The sequence below is a fragment of the Pseudopipra pipra genome, chromosome 5, assembly GCF_036250125.1.
Source record: "Pseudopipra pipra isolate bDixPip1 chromosome 5, bDixPip1.hap1, whole genome shotgun sequence".
In the NCBI taxonomy this organism is placed as follows: Eukaryota; Metazoa; Chordata; class Aves; order Passeriformes; family Pipridae; genus Pseudopipra; species Pseudopipra pipra.
This window is the reverse complement of record NC_087553.1, coordinates 44,972,906-44,998,075: the sequence shown is the minus strand read 5'-3', so window position 1 is coordinate 44,998,075 and position 25,170 is coordinate 44,972,906. Positions and strand designations below refer to the sequence as shown.

At 40.4% G+C, this 25,170-nt stretch overlaps 1 protein-coding gene across 2 annotated transcripts in view; it reads left to right on the top strand.

Annotated features, from left to right (window-relative positions):
* ANO6 (anoctamin 6) overlaps positions 1 to 25,170 on the top strand; it is a 108,014-nt gene that overhangs the window by 77,434 nt on the left and 5,410 nt on the right. The window contains exon 20 of one of the 2 annotated variants that reach the window (XM_064655854.1): positions 7,431 to 10,139. The exons of the other annotated variant lie outside the window; for it this stretch is intronic. Coding sequence (XP_064511924.1) covers positions 7,431 to 7,466 — 36 coding nt within the window. The 3' untranslated portion in view covers positions 7,467 to 10,139. Of the gene's footprint in view, positions 1 to 7,430; positions 10,140 to 25,170 lie in introns of those variants that run through there. 2 annotated transcript variants of the gene reach the window in all.

Below are 25,170 nucleotides of genomic sequence, written 5' to 3'. Positions count from 1 at the left end.
GGCTACAAGCTTTGTTTTTACTTGTGTTTATATGGACCTCAACCATGGACCAGTAGCAGGTACAAAATACACTGAAAAGATATGGATGTAGTTAGTCATAAATAACCTCCACATGGCTTCGACTAATACTTTCCTCATAAGAAAATAATGTGTCTTAGTAGCCTGATAATAGTAAAAGATTCTTTTCAGGAAAGTTGAAGAAAGTGGTTTTTATTTGCAAGCAGGAAGTGCATCAAAACAAGAGCCTTTTAAAGTTGCTTTCTACAATTCCTATTGCATTCTCTCATACAACTATCCTGTAAAAGCAATGCTAATTGCTAGGATTAAAGTTACAGTTTATTGGTCAGTAATTGCATCAATTGTGTCAAGATATACTATTCTTTACAAATATGTAGGTAGGTTATGGTAATATCCTAAATGCTGAAGAAAAATAAGAAAAAGTACACATCACAGACCACAGAGAAAATCCCACTGCATTCCATGGTGCAGCATGCACAGGCCAGGACACCAAAAAGCCACCTCTAGCATATGAAGAGCATATTTGTAATGAGGGGGGAACACCAGGGTGGGTGGGGGGAAGAAACTCATATAGTAAATTGTGCAACACAGGAGAAATTACAGCCAACCATGATAGCATAATGTTTTTTTGGTTTGTTGTTGTCATTGTTGTTGTTTTTAGATATTCACATAGTATCCATGTCTCACATAATTTCTCAGCTTTTGGATGGACCTCTCACAATAAGTGGCTACATAAGCTGTGCTGGGAGCCACAGCCACCTGTGCCTATCGCCTTACCTCCCCATTCTCTGGGATCCTGTTTGGTCTCCTGTTACAGCCATATTGTGCTCATTCATGCAGTCATTTTCTAAACCGGTCTGGCTGCTCAGAGTGAGCAGTATCTTGTAAGTCTCTGTGTTGAGGGTACTGCAGGATCCTCACTTGCTGGAGCCTGGCAAGTCAATGGAAATTGTGACCAATACCCCCCAGCCCAGCATTCAGCCCTGAACATTCACCCCCTCCTCTGAGGATCAATGGTGCATCAATGTCATGTTATGAGGTTTCACAGAGCTCGGAGCACCCTGGCTACCAAGAGGTGAGCCAGGGATTAAGGTTACTTGTTCTGTGAAAATATTTTGGCAGCCATGCCAGCATAAGCCTTCTTCCTGCCTTCTCCCTGCCACCCTGGGACTGCCTCTTGCCAACCCCTTTGTGCAACTGTCTGCTGGGTGGGGCAGTGCAGCCACACACATGCCCGTGCTGGCACAGATGGCTGTGGCCACACAGCTAGCCCAGCAGAGGGTCATGCATGGTGGGAAGTAGGGACGAGGCAGTGGGAGAGGCAGCCCAGCAGTGGGAAAGCCTCTGCCCCAAGAAGTCTACCAAAATGTGACCAAATGTGCTCCTCATCCCACAGCTATTTTAGTGAGTTTAAAAAAGAAGGACTTGCCTGCCTACTTGAGCTGGTTACACAGCTGAAGTGGCAGGGTTGTGTCCTTAACAATGCCCTGCACAACTGCAAACAAGTTGGGCTGGTCTTGGCACCTGGTCTGGGTCTCTGAATATCCCTATTCAGGGGTAGCTATTGTACCTTGAGCTCATGCTTCACCTGAAGCCAAGTGAATTTTCCAAGTTCACACATGCTCTCTGGGTGTTCATGTCTTTAACTATATAGAAGATTATATGGATGGCTAAAAATTTGCAGAATTGGGCCCTTAACCATTGTCCTAAATGTGGTTTTGCAACAAATACCACACTGTTATTTCAGAGATTGCCAAAAAAAACCCCAGGACAACCAGGGATTTTCATGACAGCAGCCTGCAGGAGCCTGCCATGCAGCTGGGGACAGAGGTGACACCAGGCAGGGGTATTTGCAGGAGATTTTGGCCAGAGGCAGAGGTCGCAGTGTGATGGCAGCAGCAGCCCCATTCCCGGCCATGTAGCCTCTAGGTTACAGCACTGACAGCTCTGCCAAAGCAAGAGCTGAAAAATTCTTTCCATATCTGCTGTTAATTAGTAACTAATTAGTTAGATCTAGAAAAGGCAAAAAGTGATCTGCCTCTCCTAGAGTACTGTAATTCCAGATTAACAATAGGTTACAGACCTGTTACAGCTCACAGCAGTTTTCTTTTTAAAAGACCCTAAAGTATCTCTTTTTATGTCTTAAAAAGGTATATACATTATGCACACCAATCATTATATCACTGTTTTTGCACATGACTACAAATAAAAGGAAAAGGCTGCATTTGTGGTCTTCATAACTTAAAGCTTTAACTGAGAGGTGCAAATACAAAAAAATAAACCACACTTGGATTTTCTTTCCTTGTCAGCATGCTCCCATACTTTTTCCTGATCTATAAGGGGAAAAAAAATGTCACTATCCCCCAAGAGGAGCCATTAACAAATCCTTTCTTATCTTGCAGCTGAAGTAATGACATCTTATTGACAGTGCAGCAGAACAAACAATGTCCTATTGAAAGCTCCAGTGCTGGAGGATTTGGGCTGTCCTCAGCAGTTGAGACCAAGTAATGAAAACAGGTTTTGATGCTGAATCAAAGATAATGTCTGCTCTAGTTCTCCAATAGCCTTTAGCAGTCCCAGGCACACAGAAGTTGTGCATAGCTCACCGAGCTATCACCTGCACTACAAACTCAGTCAAGTAGGGGGACCTTACTACAATAAGTATGCTCAAAGTAGCAAGCAGTTGAAGTATGATCTATGGTACATATGGGAACAGTACTGGAATTTTTCCTGAACACTGTACTTGATACATGAATGGACCTTGAAATATAGGTCCATCCATTTCTTACAGGCTGGTTTAGCCATATCAGAATCTACAACAAGTTATATGCTAATTTTTGTACCTTATCAAATTAATTGGACCAGCTGTGGACATTTTTGATGAACAAACATGAGTTAGTGATTTGGGGGTTTGTTGTCATGTCTATGTATAAACTTATTAAAATTATTGATGTACCTTTGTTCTTTAGATAGATGATTCTTCTTGTAGCATCCTCTCAATATCTTGTGGGTAAGAAGAGACTTTTGCAACCTAGGTATCAGAGTTAGGTCCGTAGTACACATATGGCTTTGTACAGATTAAAAATCTGTCAGATAGAAAATGTAACTGTGCCTCTCAAATTCACCCAAACAAAAGGGAAACAAAAATGCAGAAAACAGGTGTGTTATAGTGCTGAAGCCTACAGCTTCAAGTTAGCTAAGCCACCCCTGCCATAGCTCAGTCACCTCCTGTGTCCCCAAGCAAGCTTTCCTGCACATTTTTCCACTATCACTTGTGTTCACTTGACATCCTGAAAGACCAGCTCAAGATGCAAAACTGGGAGAGACCTAACTAAAATCATACAAATACTGAATAGTCTTCTACCAGCTCATCACAGGGCCAGTGAACAAAGTTGCTGGTGCACAGAAAGAGCAGGGCACTATGTCACGGCATAGCAGGGTAAGAATGTAGGACCCATTTGGAATGCTTCAAACTCTCATGGACCTGTGTCCTGGCATCCTGGCTGGGAGGTTGGAAGAGGCAGTTGAGTGGGTCTAACAGATCTCTGCTGACAAAAGGTCATCATTCTCCCTCTCCATCAATCTGCGCTACGCACAGCATTCCTCAGGCCCTTTGTGAAGATAATTCAACTCATCAACCCATCAGAAAATTACCCCATTTTTATTTATTCAGTTTTATTCTGGATCATTGAGTCAACCTGGCTCATTACAGATCCAAACAGCACCACAACCAGAGCAAGGGGTGAGGGAACACACAGTCCCAGAAGCTGGGGGATCAAACCTGTCCTCTGAGGGGTAATGATGTATTAGATCAACTGAGCCATCCTCAGCCTTGCGTGGAACGAACTGCAGCTCTCAAAGTTCCATTGCTTTACAGAACAGTAACTTGGTTTGCAAATGCTTTTTTTATTCTTATCTTTATTTGTGTATTTACAAAGCCAGTGCATCACATCTGTATAGCACATATATAACAGGCTAAGACAGAATGTGAACGTACATTAAGAAAGTGCTCAATTTATCAGTATTAAATTTAACAGATCTTATATTAAATACTTCTACTGTTGAGTAAAGAAAGATTAATACTAAATCCTACCTGTGCTAGAGCAGGAGTGAGCAATATGTGATGTCTTAACTTGTGAGTATGCATCTTCTAAATGCAGAGGTGGAGCCAGGAGGAAAGTGGAAGGGGGCCAAATTCTAACTCCTTGAGGAAGCTGAACATCCACCAAGGCTTGACCAGGAGGAATTTAGAGGACCTGTGACAGAGCAAGGCTAGTTCTCACAAGTGACTTCTCAAAAAGCTTCTAATAATGCTGGCAAACAGCTGGCTCAGGAATATACCGCTTCCATTTTCCAGATATCCCTCTTCAATTCAAGCTGAATTCTCAGGAAAATAAAAACTTATTAAATATTTAAATAGACATTTTAATAGAGAAAGAAATTCTTACAATAATCAGTCAGGACATTCCCAGTGGTTCTTCTCTCCTATTTGCTACCATAGGTCCTATATGGGCGTTAGTGGCTCTGTGCAATTTAATGTAATGCACAGGAGATGATCTATGAGTTCAGACAGCCAAGCCCAAAGAGACTATATTCAGTGTGGTGGCCAAGAGGGTCTCCAACTTCCCTCTTCTTCGCCCAGGAATAAGATAAAAGCATGCCCAAACCTTGATTTTGAGGTGGATAGCTTTTTCCCCCTCCAGCTTCAGAATTGCCCAATCTGTGTACATGACCTAATAAACTATACTCTAGTTTGTCTTGCTTTTACAAAAATTAAAAATACCCAATACACCCACTTTGTAATCTCATAATAAGTCACATTTGTGCAAAAATTCCCAAATCTCTGCTTTCTCCCACTGCTTCTGGTTTTCACTTGGTTTTCCAAAGAAGGAGGACTGCCTATACTTGTACTTTGGAGCTTATGGTCAAAATGACATGAGAGCAGTTCTCTGCCCCACACTAGTGTGATCTCTCAGCAGCTGCAAGCTCATAAGAATCCAGCAACCACCACATCTAAGTTCAACATCTGGCCCCAGTCAGCCTCAGACATGAGCTTAAACACTTACCACTCTTCATCTCATCATCCTTTTTATCTTTCCAGCGTGACAGGAGTTTCATCTCTTTAATAGAAACATTCTATGTCTTTAAACACCAACAGCCTCATCTGGCCTACCTATAATTAAGCCATTATTAGAGTAACTTACTCTCCTTTCACAAATAGCTTAAGGAGTGAAAAAAAAATCCCACAAACTAGTGTATGGCTCTTTGCATTGATTTCATTAATTGCTGTTGTCTGGCCTTAAATGGGATTGTGACTTGAAAGGTCAGGGTATACTGTAGATAAAATTTTTGATTGCCCAACACTGGAAAGGTGGGAAAATTGTAAACACGTGGTCTGAAAAAGTAATTTACTACTTTACTTCAAGAATCTCCATGATTCTGCTAATAGACCCCTTAAGTCCACGTTATCTAATGAATTATTCTCAATCATACTGGTAATATGTGAATGGAAATGTTACATTTGGTCAGCATTTGTAAAACTCTTACAGATAAGTCTAGCCTGATCTTTTTAACAATTCTAAATGGAGGAACATAAGGTACAACACAGTTATTCTTGATGCAGACAAACAGCTTTCCAAAGAGAACATTTCATGCTCAGTATAACCAAGTATGATGGATTCCCCCTGCTCCTTTTTCTCCAACAAAATCACTGGAGGAGTTGTTTGCACTCTACATTTTCAAAGCATCTTCTCAGTCAAGTGCATGTTGCATTTCAATGAAGGATGAGGTTTTCCAAGAGCCTCTGGAAATGTACTTTGCAGAAAGATCAGAAAAGCCATCTTTGGCCTGTTTTCCTCTTTTAATTTGACTGACACAGAAGAACCTCAGCTGTATTGCCTTCCAGATCAAGAAGGTACATCTCCATTCAGTCACAGTGAAAGAGGACGTTGGTGTAGATTTTTATTTTCATTAAATAAAAACCAAAGAGAAGATAATCCCAATTATTAATGAGCTTCAGATATATTAAAGAAACAAATGAATTTTCATATATATTAATTTCTAAAATTATCATAAGTAAAGAAACAACAGAAAGGACATTAGTAATCTGGTGAGCAGTCCCACACCTTGCCCTTCTCTAGAAGATCCCTTCTCTAAGATGACATACAAATACATAGTCCAAATTTTTATTTTTATTGTAAAAATTATATTACCAAATGTCATAAAGTACCAAATGCCTTAATGTAATGAATGAGAAGACAAACTTCACTTGTAGGCTGATGCTGATGTCGCTGAGGACCAAGGGACAGGGCATTCCTTCAACCTGGCTGATGACATCACCACTTAAAAGCACAGTAAGGAAAATGGGCAGTCAAGGCACAGGGAGAGGCAAGCCACAGGACCAAGTTTCACCTAAATCAGCATGATAATCACATTTCTTTGCAGAGCATTGTCCTTAACAGAGGTTGTTCTTAGCCTGCTCCTTAATGAAAGGGATAATAACTCATGAGAACAACTACAGGAGATATTTCTAGTCAGCTTTTGTTCTTGTACTTGGCCAGTTTATGTGCAGCCTTAGGGTATAAATAGAGAGACTATAGAGGGGATTAACAGACTTTCTTTCCAGCAGGGCTCATGTGCCAAAGCAATGAGTCTATTAGCATTGTTTCCCTTGAAAGGTTGGTTTAACTCCGAAACTAGCACAAAGGCACCAAACTCCTTCCTGGAGCTCCATATTCTCCTCTGAAAAGGAGGGAAGTCTCACTTGTGGATCTAAGTACTTTGGTGTTTATCCATCCATCTGCGATAACCCAATCAGATTTTCCACCTCCCATTTGCAGCCATCATGAGAGACAAGGTTTCTGTGGGGATTTTACACTCCTACAAGCTCCATATGAGCAGAGTCACTTCTCAACGACACCATTTTAACACTGAATATTATTTGATTATCAGGATGTTAGGGATGACTGTGGCCTTTCACTCTTCTGTGTACTGGCAGCCTAACAGAATGCTACAGAGGATGGGGAATACAGGCATTTAAAAGCTAAGCCTCACCTCCCCAGGTTTTAGGGCTCTGTAGCATAGACATCTATACCCAAACAAGGCACCCCAGGATCCCTTTGAGAAAAACTGGCACTATTCAGTTGTGATCCTTTTGATCCATTTTGATTGACACTGGGATGTGGTGAATCACCTGGAAGTAAACGAGAACTGGTTGCGTTGTTTTATAGGTGGCCAGGCAGGGTAGTATTTCTGCTTCTGTTTTCTCTCTCCCATGGACAATTTCTTTCACTAAGCTCACAGCTACTCAGCAACCCTCCAGCTTCTTAGTTTGGGGGTTTGTTTGTTTGTTTGTTTTTAAATACAATCACATATTTGCAAAGCTTTTTAAAAATTAATTATATCCTTTTTAGGGAGAACTCAAAGAGGCACAGCAGAGAGTGCAGTGACTTTCCATGGAGTGAACAGATGGAGAAACACAATGTGAACACATCCATCACCAGAGGAGCAGTAGGACTTTGCTCTGCACTAGGCATTAGGATCCACCAGACTGTCTGCACATGTTATTAAATTAAATATGATCCCAAGTTTAAACACTCTTTGGACCAGCTCTAGATTCCCAGCACGTCAAAGGATGGAGCCCTCACAGGCTATGGCTGACAGCATTCCCACAGACAGACACATCTTGAAGCAATTTGAAGAACTGATCATTCTGATTTTGACCACCCATGCGGTGGGCAAGGTCTCTCTGGTGTGCCACAATCAGCTGCATGATCCTGTCTGATATATGCAGTGCTCAATTTAGGCTGTGTATTATTAATATATGCAGAAGCTGCTCACTCGCTCTTTGGTGGAATTTGCTTTTGTGAGCAATGGAGGAGACCAAGGATATGAAGAACCAGAAGCCCAGCAGAGCTTCCTCAAAGGAGCAGAAGAGCTGCAGAAGTAGGTTACAAAACCTCTCAGTAGGTAGATGGGTCCTTCTCTCATTAGGCTATTTTTAAGCATACAGGACCAGATCCTTAGCTCATACAAATGAGTTTGGCTGCATTGATTCCATTTCAGCCAGATATATTGACACTCCTTGAAAATCTGGCCTATAATTATTTAAATATAAAGAAATACCCTGCAACACACCACAATTACAAGCCCAAAATATATATTGGGTGTACAGTAACACTAAGCAGGACAGCCAATGTACTGCAGTAATAGTAAAACTTTACTGTTCCCCAAGACATGGGGCCAAACTGCTTTTACTGCTGCATGATGAATACATTATAGAGATGAAGCTGTCTCTATGTATTTATAAAACAGATATTGCTGCCTTATTCACTTATTCCATGTTTTTCGCTTATCAAGACGTGAGAGCTGCCCTCTTGAACTTGTTCCACTCTAGGACTGAATTTCTGAAAGATTAAAAAGCACTCTTGGTTTTACAGAAATACTCTTGATTTTACAGAAATCAGCTCCTCCTATTTAAATACCTAATTAATTTCATAGGAATAATTTCCCAGCATTTTTTTCTTTTCAAACTATTTATGAGCCTCCTGTCTGCAGCACCTTACAATACAGCAGGACCAGCTTGCTTAGTCTACTAACAATTGGTCCATGAAAAAGCAATTTTAAGGAATGAAGTATCTATCTCTTAGCAACATTTAAAATTAAGTAAAAAAGGAAAACTTTTTTGGTTTTTTGATTGGTTTGTTTTGTTACAAGAGTCAAATGGGAAATGTTTTTCCTCCCCAGGTAGTTTCTAAGAGTCCAAACTTTTCTATTTTGCAACCAAAGGCAACCCCAAAACCTTGGGAATTTTTCCACAAACATATTTAAAAGCCTAGAAAAGGCTGGAGTAAAGCCTTTTCACCAGGGGTTTGAGGAAAGCAGACTGAGGTCCCTATGCCAGTGTGTAATTACATAAAATGACAGTATGAAATTATTTCATTTGAAGAAATCCAGTGAGTCCTTCCCAGCTAAGTCTTATCCCAGCTACCATCCAGTATCTGGGTACATTACTGCCAAGTTTGAAACCAGGGAGGCCTGACTGGAGTCAAAGTTTTCATTATCCCAGGATGGGCCCTGGACACTCCCCCATGGTGGGAGGAAGAGAAGAAATGTTCCCCGCTCCTCCTCCTTCTTCCTCCTAGCTTGGACCAGAAACACCAGACTCTAGCCAAGAACCTTTCTGTAAGGATTTGTAAGTGCTCACAGAAAAAAGAATATTTTTCCTTAACAGGTTCAATTTAGAATAATCAGTGTAATTGATGACTAAAAAAAAAAAAAAAGAAAGAAAAAGATTGAAAGATATTCAATCCATAGAAAGTGTGTGAATGAGCAAAAAAAAAAAAAATTCATATCAATATATAGATCTCACTGTGTGAAAATTAAGATAATTTTTCAAAGCCCTAAGACCGAAGTAGAGCTGCTAAAATGCATCTAAATCCATAACATACAGCAGGTAACACCTGATGCCTAGGTTTTCCTAGCTTTGTCGTGCAATTTGATGAAAATAAAAAAAATCCAGTTTTTATGTGACCCTTTCCACTTAGTGACACCAATTTATGTATTGAGACCATTTGCAATCCAAAAGCTGCTATTGGCTAGGACTGAAAATTTTAGTTGTCAAACAGAGTTGATTCTATGATTGTTTTCATTTTGCTTTTAGGCTGGTTTTCACTGCTTTGTATCTGTCAAGAAGCATGTTTGGTTTTGTCCTTGATGGGATGTTTGATGAAAACCTGATCAGAGCTCTGTGTGTGTATTGTAATTTGTAGAAGCGGAAAAGTTCCATCCCTTTTGTATTGATTAGTAAAAAGGCTACATAGATGCTAGGTGGTTTTTAAGATTCACAGTTTGTAAACTTACGTGTTAGAGGAATTTTCAGTTAAGACACCTGAGTGCTTTTGGATCTGGATCCTAGGAATGTACCAAATTCAAATTTAGTCATGTTCGTTACTTTAAATTAGGAAAAGGCACAATTCACAAAAAATCTTGCAATTAAAAAACAACAAAACCCCAACACCTTGGATATTTACATCAGTTACAAAGGTATGCAATATTTTCTGGTCTGTAGCTTACATTTGTTAGTGATGGTTTAGCTTCAAAATAAAATGAGATGTACAATACTGTGTGAAATGAAGTACTGACTTTCATTGCTTTGTAAAGACTGGATTTATTTTAAAACCTATTTTCTTCATTGTAAAGCCAGTCACCAAACCAGAATCCAAATTAAGTTGTTAGGGGTTTTTTTCCCTACAGATAGATATGAAGGCATTGCAATTGCTTGATTAGTCTTCTGCTACATTAATGAGTTAAGGGGTTCCTGAGAGAGCCGAGGTGAGGCTGAGCAGGTCTGAGGGCCAGGCTGCTTCCAGGACGAAAAAACTTCTGGGGTAGGAAGGCAGCCCCACACTGCCAGCCCAGCTCCAGCCCTGCCACAGCACCTCACCCGAAGCCTTCAATGAGCCACACAACAGCCCCACCACCTCACCCAGACTGTGCTGGGATTTGAAACACCACAAACCCAAAAACAGTAGAGAGTGGATAACCTCATTTTACTTCCAGGTGTGAAGAAGGGGCAGCTGAGGGCAGATGCACATGCTTCAGGCTGTCCTGGGGCACAGGCCTTCTCTCCTCTGCCCTTGGGTCTGACCCCACTTATCAGGAGGCATTTTGGGGGTTCAGTTGTGGAAAAGTCCCCTGCAGCATCCAATATACCACTTGCACGTAACACACAACAGGTGTAGCACGTGTCTCTTGTCTGTGCAGTAATGGATAAGAAGATTTTAAAAGTTCTTACTCTAAGCTGAGTGACTCACCCAGAGACAGGAACTGTTTCTGTCTCTTTTCCAAGCTCAAAACCAGGAGCTGATGAGAGACTTGGTTGCTCTCTCACACCTTTGTGATCTGTTTCTTCAGAAACATCTCTCTAGGACGCAGTAATGGTAATTTAATGGGCTATTTCCTCCAATATCCACCTTTTATTGGCTAAATGCATCTATCTGATGGATTAGGAGGGTAATTTCTCCTCGTGTAAGGTAAATCCCGTAAGTCACAGAGAGCTTTACTCTTCATGCAAAGATGCAGTGTGACGTTTCATTGTTCTTTCGAAAGACAGGATGAACAGGAGCAAGGCAGCAACTGAATTATTTTTTCTGTACTCATTTACGTATCATGATTCTTTTAGGTGCTTCCTTTTTAGCGAATTTAGTGGCCCTGCAGCTCTAAATCCTTCCTCCCCTTAGCTCAAGTGACAGGCAGCTTTAGTAAATTGCCTATACATCAGAGGTAAATGTGCTGTCATCCATAAACATGTTCCCAAGTGAAGCAGAGCTAAGGACAGTGGGGCAAACCTTGCTAGGGGCTATGGGGGGGGGGGCGGGGGGTGGTCATGAGGAAACTCTCTCCACCAGAGTTTCCATTGTGGCTGCTCACAGTGAACAGATACAACCACCTGCCCATGCTCCAGCAATCCAGCCCCATCATCTGACAGGTCTCAAAGTGGCCTGCACAAGCATTCACACAGGCAATAATGAAGTTATTTAAGCAGCTTATGTCTGCCCTCTGGGATAGAGGCCAATCTGATGGGATCTAATGCAGAGTCTATTTCTAAAATGCAGTTAATGTTGAAAATGGGCTGCATAATAATACTGTTATTGAAGGTTTTAAAGATAAACAGTCATTAATAACAGTCTTTCAGCTGAGTACTAAACTGTATGGAATGGAATAAAGATGAGGGCATTTCACAACTGAGGCAGCACAAGTTACATTATAAATTTCAATATGCTGCCATGCTACATGAGTTACATTAAATTATTTTTCCTATATTTGAACTTATCAGCTGTTCCCTCTTTCTTTAAACAGGATATTCTCCCATGGAATATCATTAAAAGGCTATTAATACGAAAAGCCAACCCACTCTGAATGTTAATAAAATACAAATACAGATTGTTACACTTGTCTTCCTTATTTTGTCAGAAGAAGGAAGACAGAATAGCCAGACTCCTTTCTAGAGATTGGCTGGTATGGCAGGAATGGTAAATAGCCATTCCTCCTCAATTGCAGCAACACAGGGCAGTTTTCTAAAGCTATTATAAAAATAATTTGCCAGATATCTCTATAATTCATCCTTTGCATCCATACTCTGAAGTGTGGCTTAAGAATTTTTCAAATTGGGAAAATCTCCAAGATACAAAAATTATTATGCCATCTTTTCTGTCATTTTCCTACTGAAGACCCCTTGAGAAAATTTTTCTCAGTCTAAAAGCAACTTTTAATTTAGAAAGGAGTGAATACACAAGACATGAGCTCAGTAGATGTGAGACAGAGGCTGGAGTGGAAAAACTTACATGTTCTTAACTGTATACACAAACACTAAAGTTCAAAGCTCACCTGAAAAAATATTGCAGTTTTTGCACAATACTATTATTTTTAACACTTGACTTTGCAAATGATGTTCACATACATTAAAAATAAAAAAAAAGAAAAGGCAACCTGATATTTGGGGCCTAAGTAAGCATTCCTACACTTAGTCATCAGAAAGTTCATCCTATGTGTTTTAGGTTTAACAAACCTGTTATTTTTGTCTGGGCATTAGAAAAGCAATTCCTTTACATAGTCTTTTATTCTACTAGTATTTTTGCCCACATCTATACTCAATTTCACATAATTATCCCAAATCCACCCAACCCCCCTAATAACTGAGACCTGTATGACAGCCTAAATTCCTTAGATAAACTCCCCTAAGTAAGGTTAGCATGTACAAAGGCCTCTGAGAACACAAAGAGCGGCAGTCACAGAAGGCTACAGGATAAAGCATCCCAGCTTTTTTAGCATTACAGCTGCTATCTCTCTCCTTAAATCCTCTCTAACAACTGTACAAATCATTTTAAGTGAAAAGATATTAATTGGGTCAGAAAAAAATAGAAGTAAAACAGAACAGGAATATAGCAATATAATACAGTAAAGGGAATTTCAAAAAAATAACGAAAGGAAAAGCATTTGTTGAGCACACTCCATCCAGCTCCAGCTGCTTCCCTTTGAACTTGGGGGGTGCCCCAGTTTTTGCAGGGAGCTCACCTGCAGCCTCAGCGATCTCTGGAGTCAGGCCGAAGCAGCTGGGGGATTTGCTGCAGTCAAACCCTTTGATATAAAAAGTAAAGACTCGCTGCAGGAGGAAAAAAGGGAGTCCCTTATACACCCACACTCTGCTCTTTTGGGGAGAAGGTTGTTGATACTGCATTTGAAGTGATAAGCACCATCAAACTTTGTGTCTAGGGCTCTATGCTACATACTTAAGCTAAAAATAGTTTTTAAAAGCTAATCAGAGAAGGCTGTGTAATATCAGCTAGGAAGTGCAGAGGCTGGTCTTGTTTCTTTTTCTCCCCATGAATGCTTACACATTTGAGTTTGCTCTGAAAACTAAATGGTGCTTCCAAACACAGGAGATTTAAGAATAAAATTCCCATTAACAGCTGTTAACAAGAATGATCTGTGTAGATTCCCTTATACTAAGAGAACAATAAATTCCTGGAATTCAAATACTCTATAAGGAAGAAAGAAGTTAAAAAAAAGTCCCAGAGACTCAGATCTCCCACCAGGCTTGGCAGCAGGGATCCACTGCCATGGCCAGGGCTTGGCCCCTGAGATGCCTCAGCAACTGCCTTGGTCCTTCCCATTTCCCAAATGACAGACATGTCTGTGGGTGTTTGCTGGGCAGTAAGGGACCCACCAGAGTACTCAGCCCAGGCACGATAAATGCATTTTTACCATTTCTGGGGCTTGCTGGGTTACAAACCCAGGTGTGCTGTGAGTGAACCGCTGAGCAAACAGTGAGGATGTGGCAGTCTCCATCCCAGCTGCTGAAGCCGTGCGGCAAAAAAAGTAATAGTCATTGAATGAGGTACACTGACATGAAATTTAATTTACTGAGAAAGTACACCACTATTATCAACTGCTTAGGGAACTCGTCTGGGTGAGTTCTCAGAGGTTGTTACGATGGTTGTTGCCTGTGAAACACGGAGGCATGAGGTGACGTGTTTAGGACTTTGTCTCATGATATCTCACCATCACCCTCAGAGTTACTAAACACCAATTGAACTGTGGTAACTGATTACTTGTTTCTGCTGCCTGTCTACTGCAAATCCATGTAAAACCATGTTCACTCTGACCCAGTTTCACCCCTCTGTGCATACTGCTTTCCACGCTGACCACAGGCTACATACAAAAGCTGGGTTGACTCTCATGGCAGGATAACAGTTTGACTCAGGCAGCTAACTCCCCAGCATGGCTGAAGCCTCAGTCACCTTAGCCTTGCCTTTTCCTGGGAAGCATGCTTGCTGCCAGTCTTTGTGTATCCAGTTTCCCATCCAGTAAACTGTGCATCCTGCAGAAGCAGCCAGGTGTCTTCCCACCTGCTGGCTCAGGCTTTTTGTCGGTGAAAGGCGATTAAGGGAAATGAAGTTGTCCTTCAGCAGTGAAGGCAGTGGAGGGCATGTCTCCCACTTCCCAGCTTTGTGTTATAACTCTATAAGTGTCAAACAAGGTACTCAGAGCTGTAAAAGAGCAAGCGACTACAAATTTCATTCTTGTAAAGCAAGCAGCGTCAACAGAGCAGGAGATTCTTATTCAGTTCATCAATTATCAAATTGCTCATGCAAATAAAAGCAACTTACTGTATAATATTGAAACACTGACACAGAAACAATAGCCTAGATCTCCACCAGCCTGAGTGCCTCAGCCAGCAGCTACAGTCAGCCTGCTCCAGGCTGTATGTGTTCCTGTGAGACTGATGCTAATTTTAAACAGGGAGACTGGATTAGTTGGGAAAGCTGCATTCCACAATGCCATATCACCTACCTGCTTATCAAAGTGGTTGTAAAACACAGATATAGAAAAGATTCTAAGTTATGCCAAGCCCAAGGCAAACAGTAGGGTAGGCAGGTAGGCAGGAGGTGAGAATGTCAGGTTGAGGAGCACTCACTCATTTAATAAACTGCTGCTAGTAAGGTTCAATACATGTCATATAATTGTAGTCTATTTCCATTTCTAGCTTTCAGACTTCTATGACTTTGGTGTTACATTCGTTCCTGATTGATATGAAAGGCTACTAGGTGGTCTTCTTAGCCATAGGAATGAGATGTAACTAAGAAAGGATGGAGTTTAAAACAGCAGGGGAGGATCCCTTTTAAGAGCATTGACTCCTTTCTAAAATGAAATTATTCACAAAAACTTCTCTTCAGAATAACACATAGCTGGTTTTGGAGTCAAGGTAGGAGCTATTTCCCTGTTGGGGAAAAAAGTTAATTGTTGTTGGTTCAGGGTGGTCATAGGGCCCTGGTGCTTGCAGATGCAGACCCAGGAGCACAGGAGCTGCAGCCACAGTCCATCTCATCCTGTCCATCCCACCCCAACAGCAGACAGATGGCCAGCATTAGACATGAGATCCCTGCATTAAGCAGAGGTGGCATAATGAACGTGCCACATTAGGACTCCTCCTAAGCCTTAACTACTGTAAGCTGTTGAAAACATGCTAACATGCCTGTTAGCATAACCAGGGTCAGATTCACAGCATCAGGCTGAGGGTAGTAGCCCTCTAATTATCACCACTCACTGGAGTACCCAGCCTGGCTCACAGGATGGAGAAACCAGTGTGCAGCCTCCCCTAGCCTGCACAGCTGCACCCAGCTTTACCAGCAACTATTATAACCCAGGAAAGTGTTGTTGCAGACCATGATCTCCTCAAATGCTATTTATTGCCTGGTTCCAAGGATGTTTGTGAATTATGTTGAAAAGTATCTCCCTTTCCTCTGACTTGAAATATTCTCAGACTTTCTGTGACTACCTCTATTTTCATGGGTGGGAAATACGGACAACAGCTGCACCTGCCCGGCCTTCCCTACACTAATGATTTTCAGCCTTTATAACCCAAAAGGCACAGGGCAGAGAGCCCAGCCGTGCAGTCAGCTGGCAGAGAGCTGCAGGTAGCAGCAACTTCCTTTGATTATGTGGTTGTGGACCTCTAAAGGCCCTATAGTGGATCACAAGGGGTATGTGGATGAGTCCTTCTAGACTACTTATTATTTTTTCTCCTTTTTTATATCTCCTTTTTACTTATCTCTAAGGGAAACAATTCCAACCTTATTAATTTCACTCGATGTGAGAGTTTTTCTCTGCTCCAATCATGTTTGTCACCCTTCCCTGAACTATTTTTACTTGTTTTGTTATTACCTTGAACAAAGATGGTTGGAACAGCAGAAGCAGTTCTCCAGCCACATGACTTGCAAACTACAGAAAAACAGGTCAAGGCTAGACTAAACTCTGAATCAGCTCTAGCAAGGTCAGTGGAGTTACCTTAGGAATGAGTATACTCCTCTTCGGTTGTTTCTTGCCAAATTCATGTTCCCTAGTACGGCTTAGGCTGTGAAAAGCAACTATTGTTGACAACAACTTGTCCATAGTGCATGCAACTGAAGTCACATCACACATATTTTAGCTGGAAATGTGGATACACACAAGCCATACTAAGCATTTTAGCAAAATCATGCTTAAGGCTGTCTGTACAGCATTGCAACACATGACCAGAGAAATGAACTGTCCATCTCAGACTCCTGTTCAGATTGCTACCAAAAGGAAGGGACAAGAAACCCACTGCCAATTAATTAGGGCCCTGCCTTCTGTTCCCATGGCTTGTGTCATCCAGTGCTGTCTATCAGGTTTTAGATTTTGTTCTCCATACACAGATTTTTTCTTGCTTTTATTTTTACTAAATCCTTCATTTTGAGGCATCGATCAATACCATAAATTAATAATATACCACTCAGGATATGCTGCTTTTCAATTCCATTTCAAATTGCCTTGTTTTGGCATTGTGCTCAAGAATAAATAGGAGACCTTGATTTTCTAAAACATTTATTATATTGTGCATCTTCCACTCCCTGTTGACTCTATTCATACATTTACTTTTTTTATGTGCTTTCTGAATCAAGCAGCTGTGGTCCCTCCATCTCTCTTTATATGGAAATATTTCCAGGCTTTTAGATGATGTCTGTTGGTATGGCAAGACTCTGCTTTGTCCAACTACACTGTAACATAAAGGAAACCTGATGTGATACAAACCCAACTGCCCATTAAGTATAATAATGAGTTTTCTTTGTGTATGTTCTCAGGCTTTAGTGATTTCCAGTCAGGTAAAAAAATTTGGATCAGTATCTTGAGTGGTGCCATTCTTCCTACACCCTACAGCCCTTGCAGTGCTTTATGTGATCTGTGGCAGCTGACAGTAGTTCTTCCAGACCTTCTCAGCTTCTGAGGCCTTTTTCATCCAAGAATTTAGGGGAATGTAGAAAAAATGTAAGATGGAGGTGTAGGGAACCAAACAGGCATGATCAGAAGAAGTGAACTGAGCTGAGCCACATAACAGAACACCACTGGAATAACCCATCACTGCTCTACCTCACAGCAACACCTTCCCAGCCTGGACCTGCAAGATCTTCCCTCAGGCAGATGCTTTTGATTTGGCAGTGACTATAATTGCTTTCTGTATTAAGGATGCACAGTGCAATACGGTGATTTGTATTCTGTAAGTCAGTGTTAAAAAAAAGAAACCAGCAAAAGCCGAAACAGATTTCTAGTGATGTCTATATTAGTGCTGAGCTCAGAAAGGTTTCCCCAATCCTGAATTTCTTCATCAAGAACCAATGAAAACACTGGCAGTAGCCCAAATTCATGCAAGTGATCCAGGTTTTATGAATCCCTACAGAAAGCCTACTCTCCAGCTGTAATCACAACTCCTCCTCTAACTGCACCAGAGCACCCATGTCCTTCCCCTCCATGGGGCTCAAGGATGACTTTCTTCTCTACTGATGCAGAGAGCAAAGGGCTACACAGACAGAACATGCCAGTTCCCAGTCGGACTCTGCTGAATAAGAGTGTCACAGATCTCTGTAAGATTTGCAGGCATAGCCAGCCAAAGGGATATTCATGAATTCTCACTTTGAATGCTGTCCCCTTGAGATTTTTTTTTCAGTACTTGCAAACCTGCCAGCTTTTTTAACATATAAATAGGAACATTTAGTAAGAAAACAGGGACATGATTCTAACTCTATCAAAATACTTCTGATAGAAAGAGCTTTCAGGAGAAAAAGAATTGAAAAGATTCACTGCTTTTAAAGAATGGTTAAACCCCCATCTTTCATTACAGCAAGACCCAGGAGGAATGGCTTTGATCCCTCAATATTATTGGAGCAAAGGCAGTTAATACCTACTTCTAGAGCAGGAACAGTAGCTTTTTTACAGAATTCTTTAAATTACTTCCAGGGTTATTAAAGTCAATTGTAAAACAGCACTGCATTTACCTAATCAAAATTTCTCCATCAGATCACTCCACAAAAGGTTTTAGAAGTTGCAATATCAAGTGTTGCAATTCTGAACTTTTGACACTTTCAACTGCTTCATGCTACTAACTTTGGGAACCTTAGCCAGGAACAAAAATCTTGCAGAGCTCCTCTGAAGTTAATGGAGAACTCCAGGCAATAATTCGGGCTGACTGTTACATGAGATAAATCCAAGATCTTGGCCCCCAGAGAAATAACCAGCTATGGGTTATATACAAGGATCCCCATTGAATATGTGGAGATATCCACGTGCCTCTGAATGGGATCTAGGAAAACCACCAGAAGGGAATGGGAACCATCTCACCTAGCTGGCACTAAAGAGCTGGGGGTGAAAACCTTTTCACCCTCAGTCCCAGGAAGCTGCTGATGTAACCTTCTCGGTTTCCTTGCTTTCTAGGAGCAGTGAGGATACCCATCCAGGTCTGAGGGAACCTTGGCCACCACTCTCTGCCCAAGGCAATTTTAACCTACATCTTTTTGTAGCTACCAGCATTGGTATGTTGCTCTCCAGTTTCTCCAGGTTAATTTTTCCAGTTTTTATGAAATGATTGCATGTCTGTTGGGCTAGCAAACCAGAAAATGCCTGTCTAATCTAGTCACTTGGAGTAGGTATGGAAGACCATTTCATTACAGATTCTGCTCTCAAGATTATTTGGCTATTTGATATGAAACATTGATTGGAGAAGAAATCAAAACATTGATCTGACAGAAGAAATGGTCTTGTTTAGTGGATATCTGAAACTACCTACCTACTCTCAGCAAGGAAATTGTGTTGGTCATGTTCCCAACCTATCATTCAAAAAATTAAGGACTTTTCTGGAAGAAACATAGATGCCTAGAGACTTATGATCCTGCAAGGGTCAGTTAGCAACAGAAAAGAAATTTTAAGTATTTAATTATGGTTTGATATCCTTGTAAGTATGTAGGATGTGCTAGAGATACTATTGCTTCCAGCTTTCTCTATGACACAAATCCCAGAGGGAAGTCCTCTGCAAAGAAAGAGGACACACCGGACTCATTTAGTCTTGTTCCCTGTCCCACATATAGATGGAGGCACACATGTAGCATACTGCCATTCTTATTTCAAAATTATATAAATAAGTATGTCATTTTTGAATGATATGAGGGATGAGCTGGCCTGCTATCTACCTACCAGTCACCATGGCATATTGGCACAGCATGTTGGCCAAATAAGATAAATAAATACGGGTTTACCTATTCATCTGAGAAATAAATCTCACAATGGGTAGATCTGTTTTAAAATGTAAACATACTACTGGAGACAACATTATGCCACCTATGAGAATACTGGGCTTATGTTCAAGACTGGGAACAGACTAGACAAAATTATATGAGGATCACCACTGAAGGGAGTGGAAAATCACGTATTTAAGCAAGTAATCAGCCTGAAGAAAATAAAACATCAACATAAAACAATGAAAAAGTGGGCCAGATGAAAATAAAAGACAACACAGGAATACAGAAAATAGAAAAAATATAGAAAAGAAGAAGAGCCATCAAGGTCACTATCTGGCAAAGATGTCTCTGAAAAGCATTTAAATGCACTGGAAAAGAACTGTCTTCTATTCCTTCCCATGTACTAGGGTTTTTTTCTGATTACAGAGCTTTTACAAAATGCTTTTGTGCAATACATTCTTTATTTTATAAAGCTCTCATATAAACTGCACACATAATATATAAACATATTTTATAATATGATAACTCATTCTTTAACTTCACTGTGAAAATGTAAATTATCTGGCTTTCAGTAATAAGGAGGAGATCAGATTCAGGTTAATGAGAAGATTTGATTAACCTTCTCCACAGTCATTGACTTGTCATGGTCCATCAGTCAGCCATGCCTAAATAGGGTTTCCAAATGAATTAAAGCCATACCTTAACATGTATTTATAGAAACAATCATAGGCCACCAAATAAAATCTGTGTTAGTCAATGAACTTCAGAAAAACCATGCTTAGAGCATTCAAACACATAAAGATGCACATCACATGATCAAATCATTAGAGTTTACAGTCTTTCTGGTATTATATACCAAAGGAGAATTGGATCATAGGAAGAAAAAGGGTCGCAAGCAGTTAAAAAATACCCAGAGATTTTCACTTCTCAATAAAAACAATTCTGCGCAGTATTAACTGAAAGATCATAGTATTAACTGATCACAGTATTAACTGAAAGATAACAGTGTTTAGCAATTGGAAAATGACATTCTTGTATGTAATATCAGTTGTTGCTCTTAATCCAGTTAGCAGCAGTGAGAAGGTAGCTGTATTATTAAACACTCTTGTGTTCTTATGGAACAAGGGCTGGAGTTTGAAAAGCCAAAGTGAGGAGGTAAGATAGATTTCCTTCCCTCTGTTAAACTGCCCCAATAGAACAGTGGCAAAATTCCTTCTGCCACTGCCTTTCCAATATCTGTTACAGAGATAAATACATATGTCCTTTTCTAAAGAACCAAGTAAATACCTGAAATGCCATTAACTCTTCCTTAAAAAATAAAAACAGAACCAAAACCACAATGTGCAGGTGGAGCCCAGATGTTGGTCTTTCAGGTACTCACAGGGGTTGTTTTGAAAAAAGACGTGTTAAAACACTTCATGACATGTTTAGACCATAAATCAGGCACTAGTTTCCAAAGATTAAGAACTGTTCCTGTGGGTGGGCCACTATATAATATTTCTTTGGAACCTGGAGAGTTGCTAACTGTGCAAGAAATGGTAACAGCTTCATCAGACTAGAGGTCTGTTAAAATATGGCAATTCTTCTGTTCCTGTGATTACTAATAGAGCAAGGACAATAATTCATTACCAGTAATCTGCTGGATAACTGCTGATTTTTAGCTTTATGAACTGTCACCGACAAAAGTTCAAACTTTCAAACATGGCTATTATTCAAAATTAGATTTTATTCCCTCTATAAAAATCTCCCAGAGATTAGAATATTCATTAAGATAAAAAAATTGAGAGTATGGACCACATTAGTAGGCTATATGTTGTTTCAGGCTTCAGTCAGGCTCTTATCTGCAAATAAATATCAAAGGGAAAATTGATAGCATTTAATATTACAAATTAATATGTGATGGAAAATTAACTTATGAAGCAAAGACAATAAATGATGCCTTTTGTGTATTCTCATGATGCAAAGTTGCAAAAAATTGTAGAAAACCAAATCATAGTATGTGCTGAATTTCAAGTCCCAGATATTCACAAGCCTAGCCACAGGATAGACCCAGCCCACCAGCTGTATTGAGGGAAGCATCTGACCAGCAACTTGGTTCTTCAGCATGACTGTCTTAATTATGCTTTGCTAATTATGTTATTGACCTTCCTCTGAGGAATCTCGTCTCTTGTGAAAACAGTAGTAACTCAATTAATTTAAAAATGGAAGGTGTTTCCTCTATTTTTAATGAAGCAGAAAGCGTTCTAAAAATGGTGTGAAAAGAAAGGGTACCAGAGCACAAATACCTCTGCTGCCTATATTCAGCCATTGCAGACCAATGGAAATTATTCTCTTTCTTTTTCCCGAAACTACAGACTGTGAGCAGAAATAGGCAAACTACATATTCACCATAATAATTGGAAAAGAATATGTGCCTAATGTAGGTCATCTCTTTACTGAATCTAATCCCCTATGATCAGAATACTGTTCTTTTACCAAAAAAAAAAAATTGACCAGTGTCAACAATATCAAATCAATACAAACAAGAACAAATCTTTAGAAGGTAGGTAAAGATTAGGTTCTCGTTAGCAGAACATCAGATCATAAGGATTCAGGTCAGCTAAACATTTTAAAAGACTATTTGCTAAAACAACCAAAAGACGTACTTGAACCTCTCTCAAACATGCTGTGAGCTGTCAGCCTGCCAGGGATTCAACAAGGCCCACAGAAAGAGGAAAGCTAGGTGGGCTTGGTAGCCACAAACAGGATCTCAGGGACATTCCCCCTGCATGGGCTTTCCTCGTGAGAACAAACAGGAGCAGCTCAAATGTAGTAGGGGAATATTTAGGACAAAACAATGAAATAGGTAGTAATGAATCAGCAGGACTGTATGGTATTTCTCCACAATTGCAAAAGAACTGCTAACTGCAGGGCACAACCTACCCCTTAAATGGTGCCAAGGGGATAAAAAGGTAGATGTGAACTCAGTTTTGGAAAAGAAAAATAGAAAAGGTCCAGAGATCTATAGACCTGTAATTCTGACTTGGGAACACTGACATGGGGAACTTATGATAAAGTCTAGAACTAAGAGACACCGGGCAAACATGATACAATTGGAAAAAATACTATGACTTCTGTAGGGAGAAAATCTTAGCTCATATATCCACTGAGCTCCTTGGAAAGAGCCAGTGAGACCACAAATTGTGGTGGTGCTGTCAATGCAGCATGCTTATGTTTCCAAAGAGGTTTTGAGAAGGCCCCTCCCAAAAGGTTCCTAAATAAATAAAGCTCTTGTAGTAAAAAAGGAAGAGTAGGAACAAAAGGTCATTTTTTTAAAAATTTTTTTTGTTTCAGAAAAGTGATTTCCAGGGCAGTCCCACCAGCATCTATGAAGCTGTGTGCTCCATTTACTCATAAAGCATCTGAAAAAAGTGAATAGCAGCATGACAGAGTTTGTGGATGATACAAAATAGTTTAGGGCAATATAAACAAAGGGTGTCTGCAATGTGACAGAGACAGCTCACCATCCAACACACATGGGATTTATCTTACCTAACCAAAGCATAGCTGGTAGAGAAACCAAGAACCACCTGAGGCTCATTTCATACTCAGTGGAGAGAAATAGGCACTTTTAAGGCTTGATTCACCTGGTCTGTTTGGAGGAATCATAGCCCTGGAGATGCCTCTTTCTCTCTGCTGTCTGTAATGGGATTACATGGTGACTGGCTCAGATGACGTTTATCTACATTTAGTCTGATGAAGTGTCTGAGTATGCAGGCAGTAAAATAACAGACAAAATTCAATGTCAATAAATGTACAGTAATGAATATTGAGGGAAACAACTTTAACTAGACATATATAACTTAATGGATTTTAAATTGGCTATTACCTTACAGAAAAGAGAACTAGGAGTCACTGCTGGTAGGTTTGTGGAAGCTCTCAGTTCACTGTTAACAGTGGTCAGAAGGACACACAGCTTTGTCAAGTGTCAGATATCTGGGGACATCGAGTGCTTAACAACACAAGTACAATTTAGGACAGGTCAGGTGGGAGCTTTATTAACTGTGATCATAGGGAAAAAACATTTGGACAGCATTGCTTTCTCTGCTCCCCTGTGTGCTGCCAAGTGATTGCAGAGATCCAGTCTATAGACTGTGTCAGTATGTAGGAAAGGAATAAAAATCAAACCAGAAATGTAATGATGGTGTGAAATTACCCTGCCTCACTGGTGACCGTTCAGGTCCCGTTATTTAAAAAATCCTTGAAGAAATGGTACAGGTGTAGGAGAAAGACAGTGGGGATGGTCCAAAGGTGGGAACACCTTCCAAATGGGTAAACATCAAATCAGTTGGACTCATTATGTGAGAAAAGACATTTAAGGTCAATAAAATCAGGAGTGGTCAGGAGAAGTTGCTTGCTTACTCACTCTGTTGCAATTCTATGCTAGAACTGGCTTGTCATCACAGGCATGTGGACAACAGCATCACTCAGTACCTACAGAAGTGAAAGCCATGAAACACTACTGCACTGCAGCCAGCTCCGAGCAGGAGGGGTGGGGTGTGAGTGTGGGTGGGAACATCAGAAGGAAGACCTTCAGGGAAAACTAGAGGTGAGAGAGGAAACAGAGAGAAGAGTTGTCACTCACCGTACAACATGCAATTGGAGAGGCAGGGGACAGCTAAGAGAGGCTGTGCAGAGTGAAGGATTTAGACAGAGAGCTGAGGGAGACATAGACCTTAGAGAATACCTGTGTGTAATGGAAGATAAATCAAATAAACATGGTTTCTTAATCCTCTAATAGCAGTGTCAAAGTAGAAAGACAGCATACTTGCCCAGCTGCCTAGTGTGAATCCCAGGGCAGCATGTTCCCTTGATGGAGGTAGTGTCCAGAGATACCTTTAACACCAGGCCAGTGAGTAATCACCTGGGGCATCATTTAAGGGGAAAAGTTTAAAAGGGTCCCAGTAATGCACACTGAAATGGAAAACTGTGACAATGGGTAGGAAACACTGTAGATTTAACAGATTGATCAGAACTGTGATCTTTCCACAGCAAATGACCTCAGAAAAACCCTGCAAAACTGGATTATGTTTTATAAATACATATTTATATATAAATATAGAATATTTTAACAGTCTGAATATAGGCATTTGGGAAAATGTCTAAGCTGTTGATTGAAGATAGATTCTTCAGGAGTGCCAAAACTGCAAATCCAACAACATGCAACAAAAAACTGTGAATTAACAGTTTCCATGTTGGAGACTTTCCAAACAGAGTAAGAGTATGAAAAATATCAGAAGAAAAATTAAAACCAAATAGAAATCATCTTCCAAGCCCTTCAGAACGGGTATGCAACAGCTTCATGCAAGAAAGAAAGTAGATGTATTTCCAGATGTTGCAACCACTTAGAAAAACATTATATTCTGTCCTGCTTGAAAGAAAATAATAGAGCTGACACAATGTTCAACAGACCTGTACTAATGTGGGATTAAACATAATATTTAAACCACAACCTTTACAGAGATTGGAGAAATGCAGACATAATCCTTGCTGGAAAGAGGTACAAGCTTAATTTTCTTTATGGACT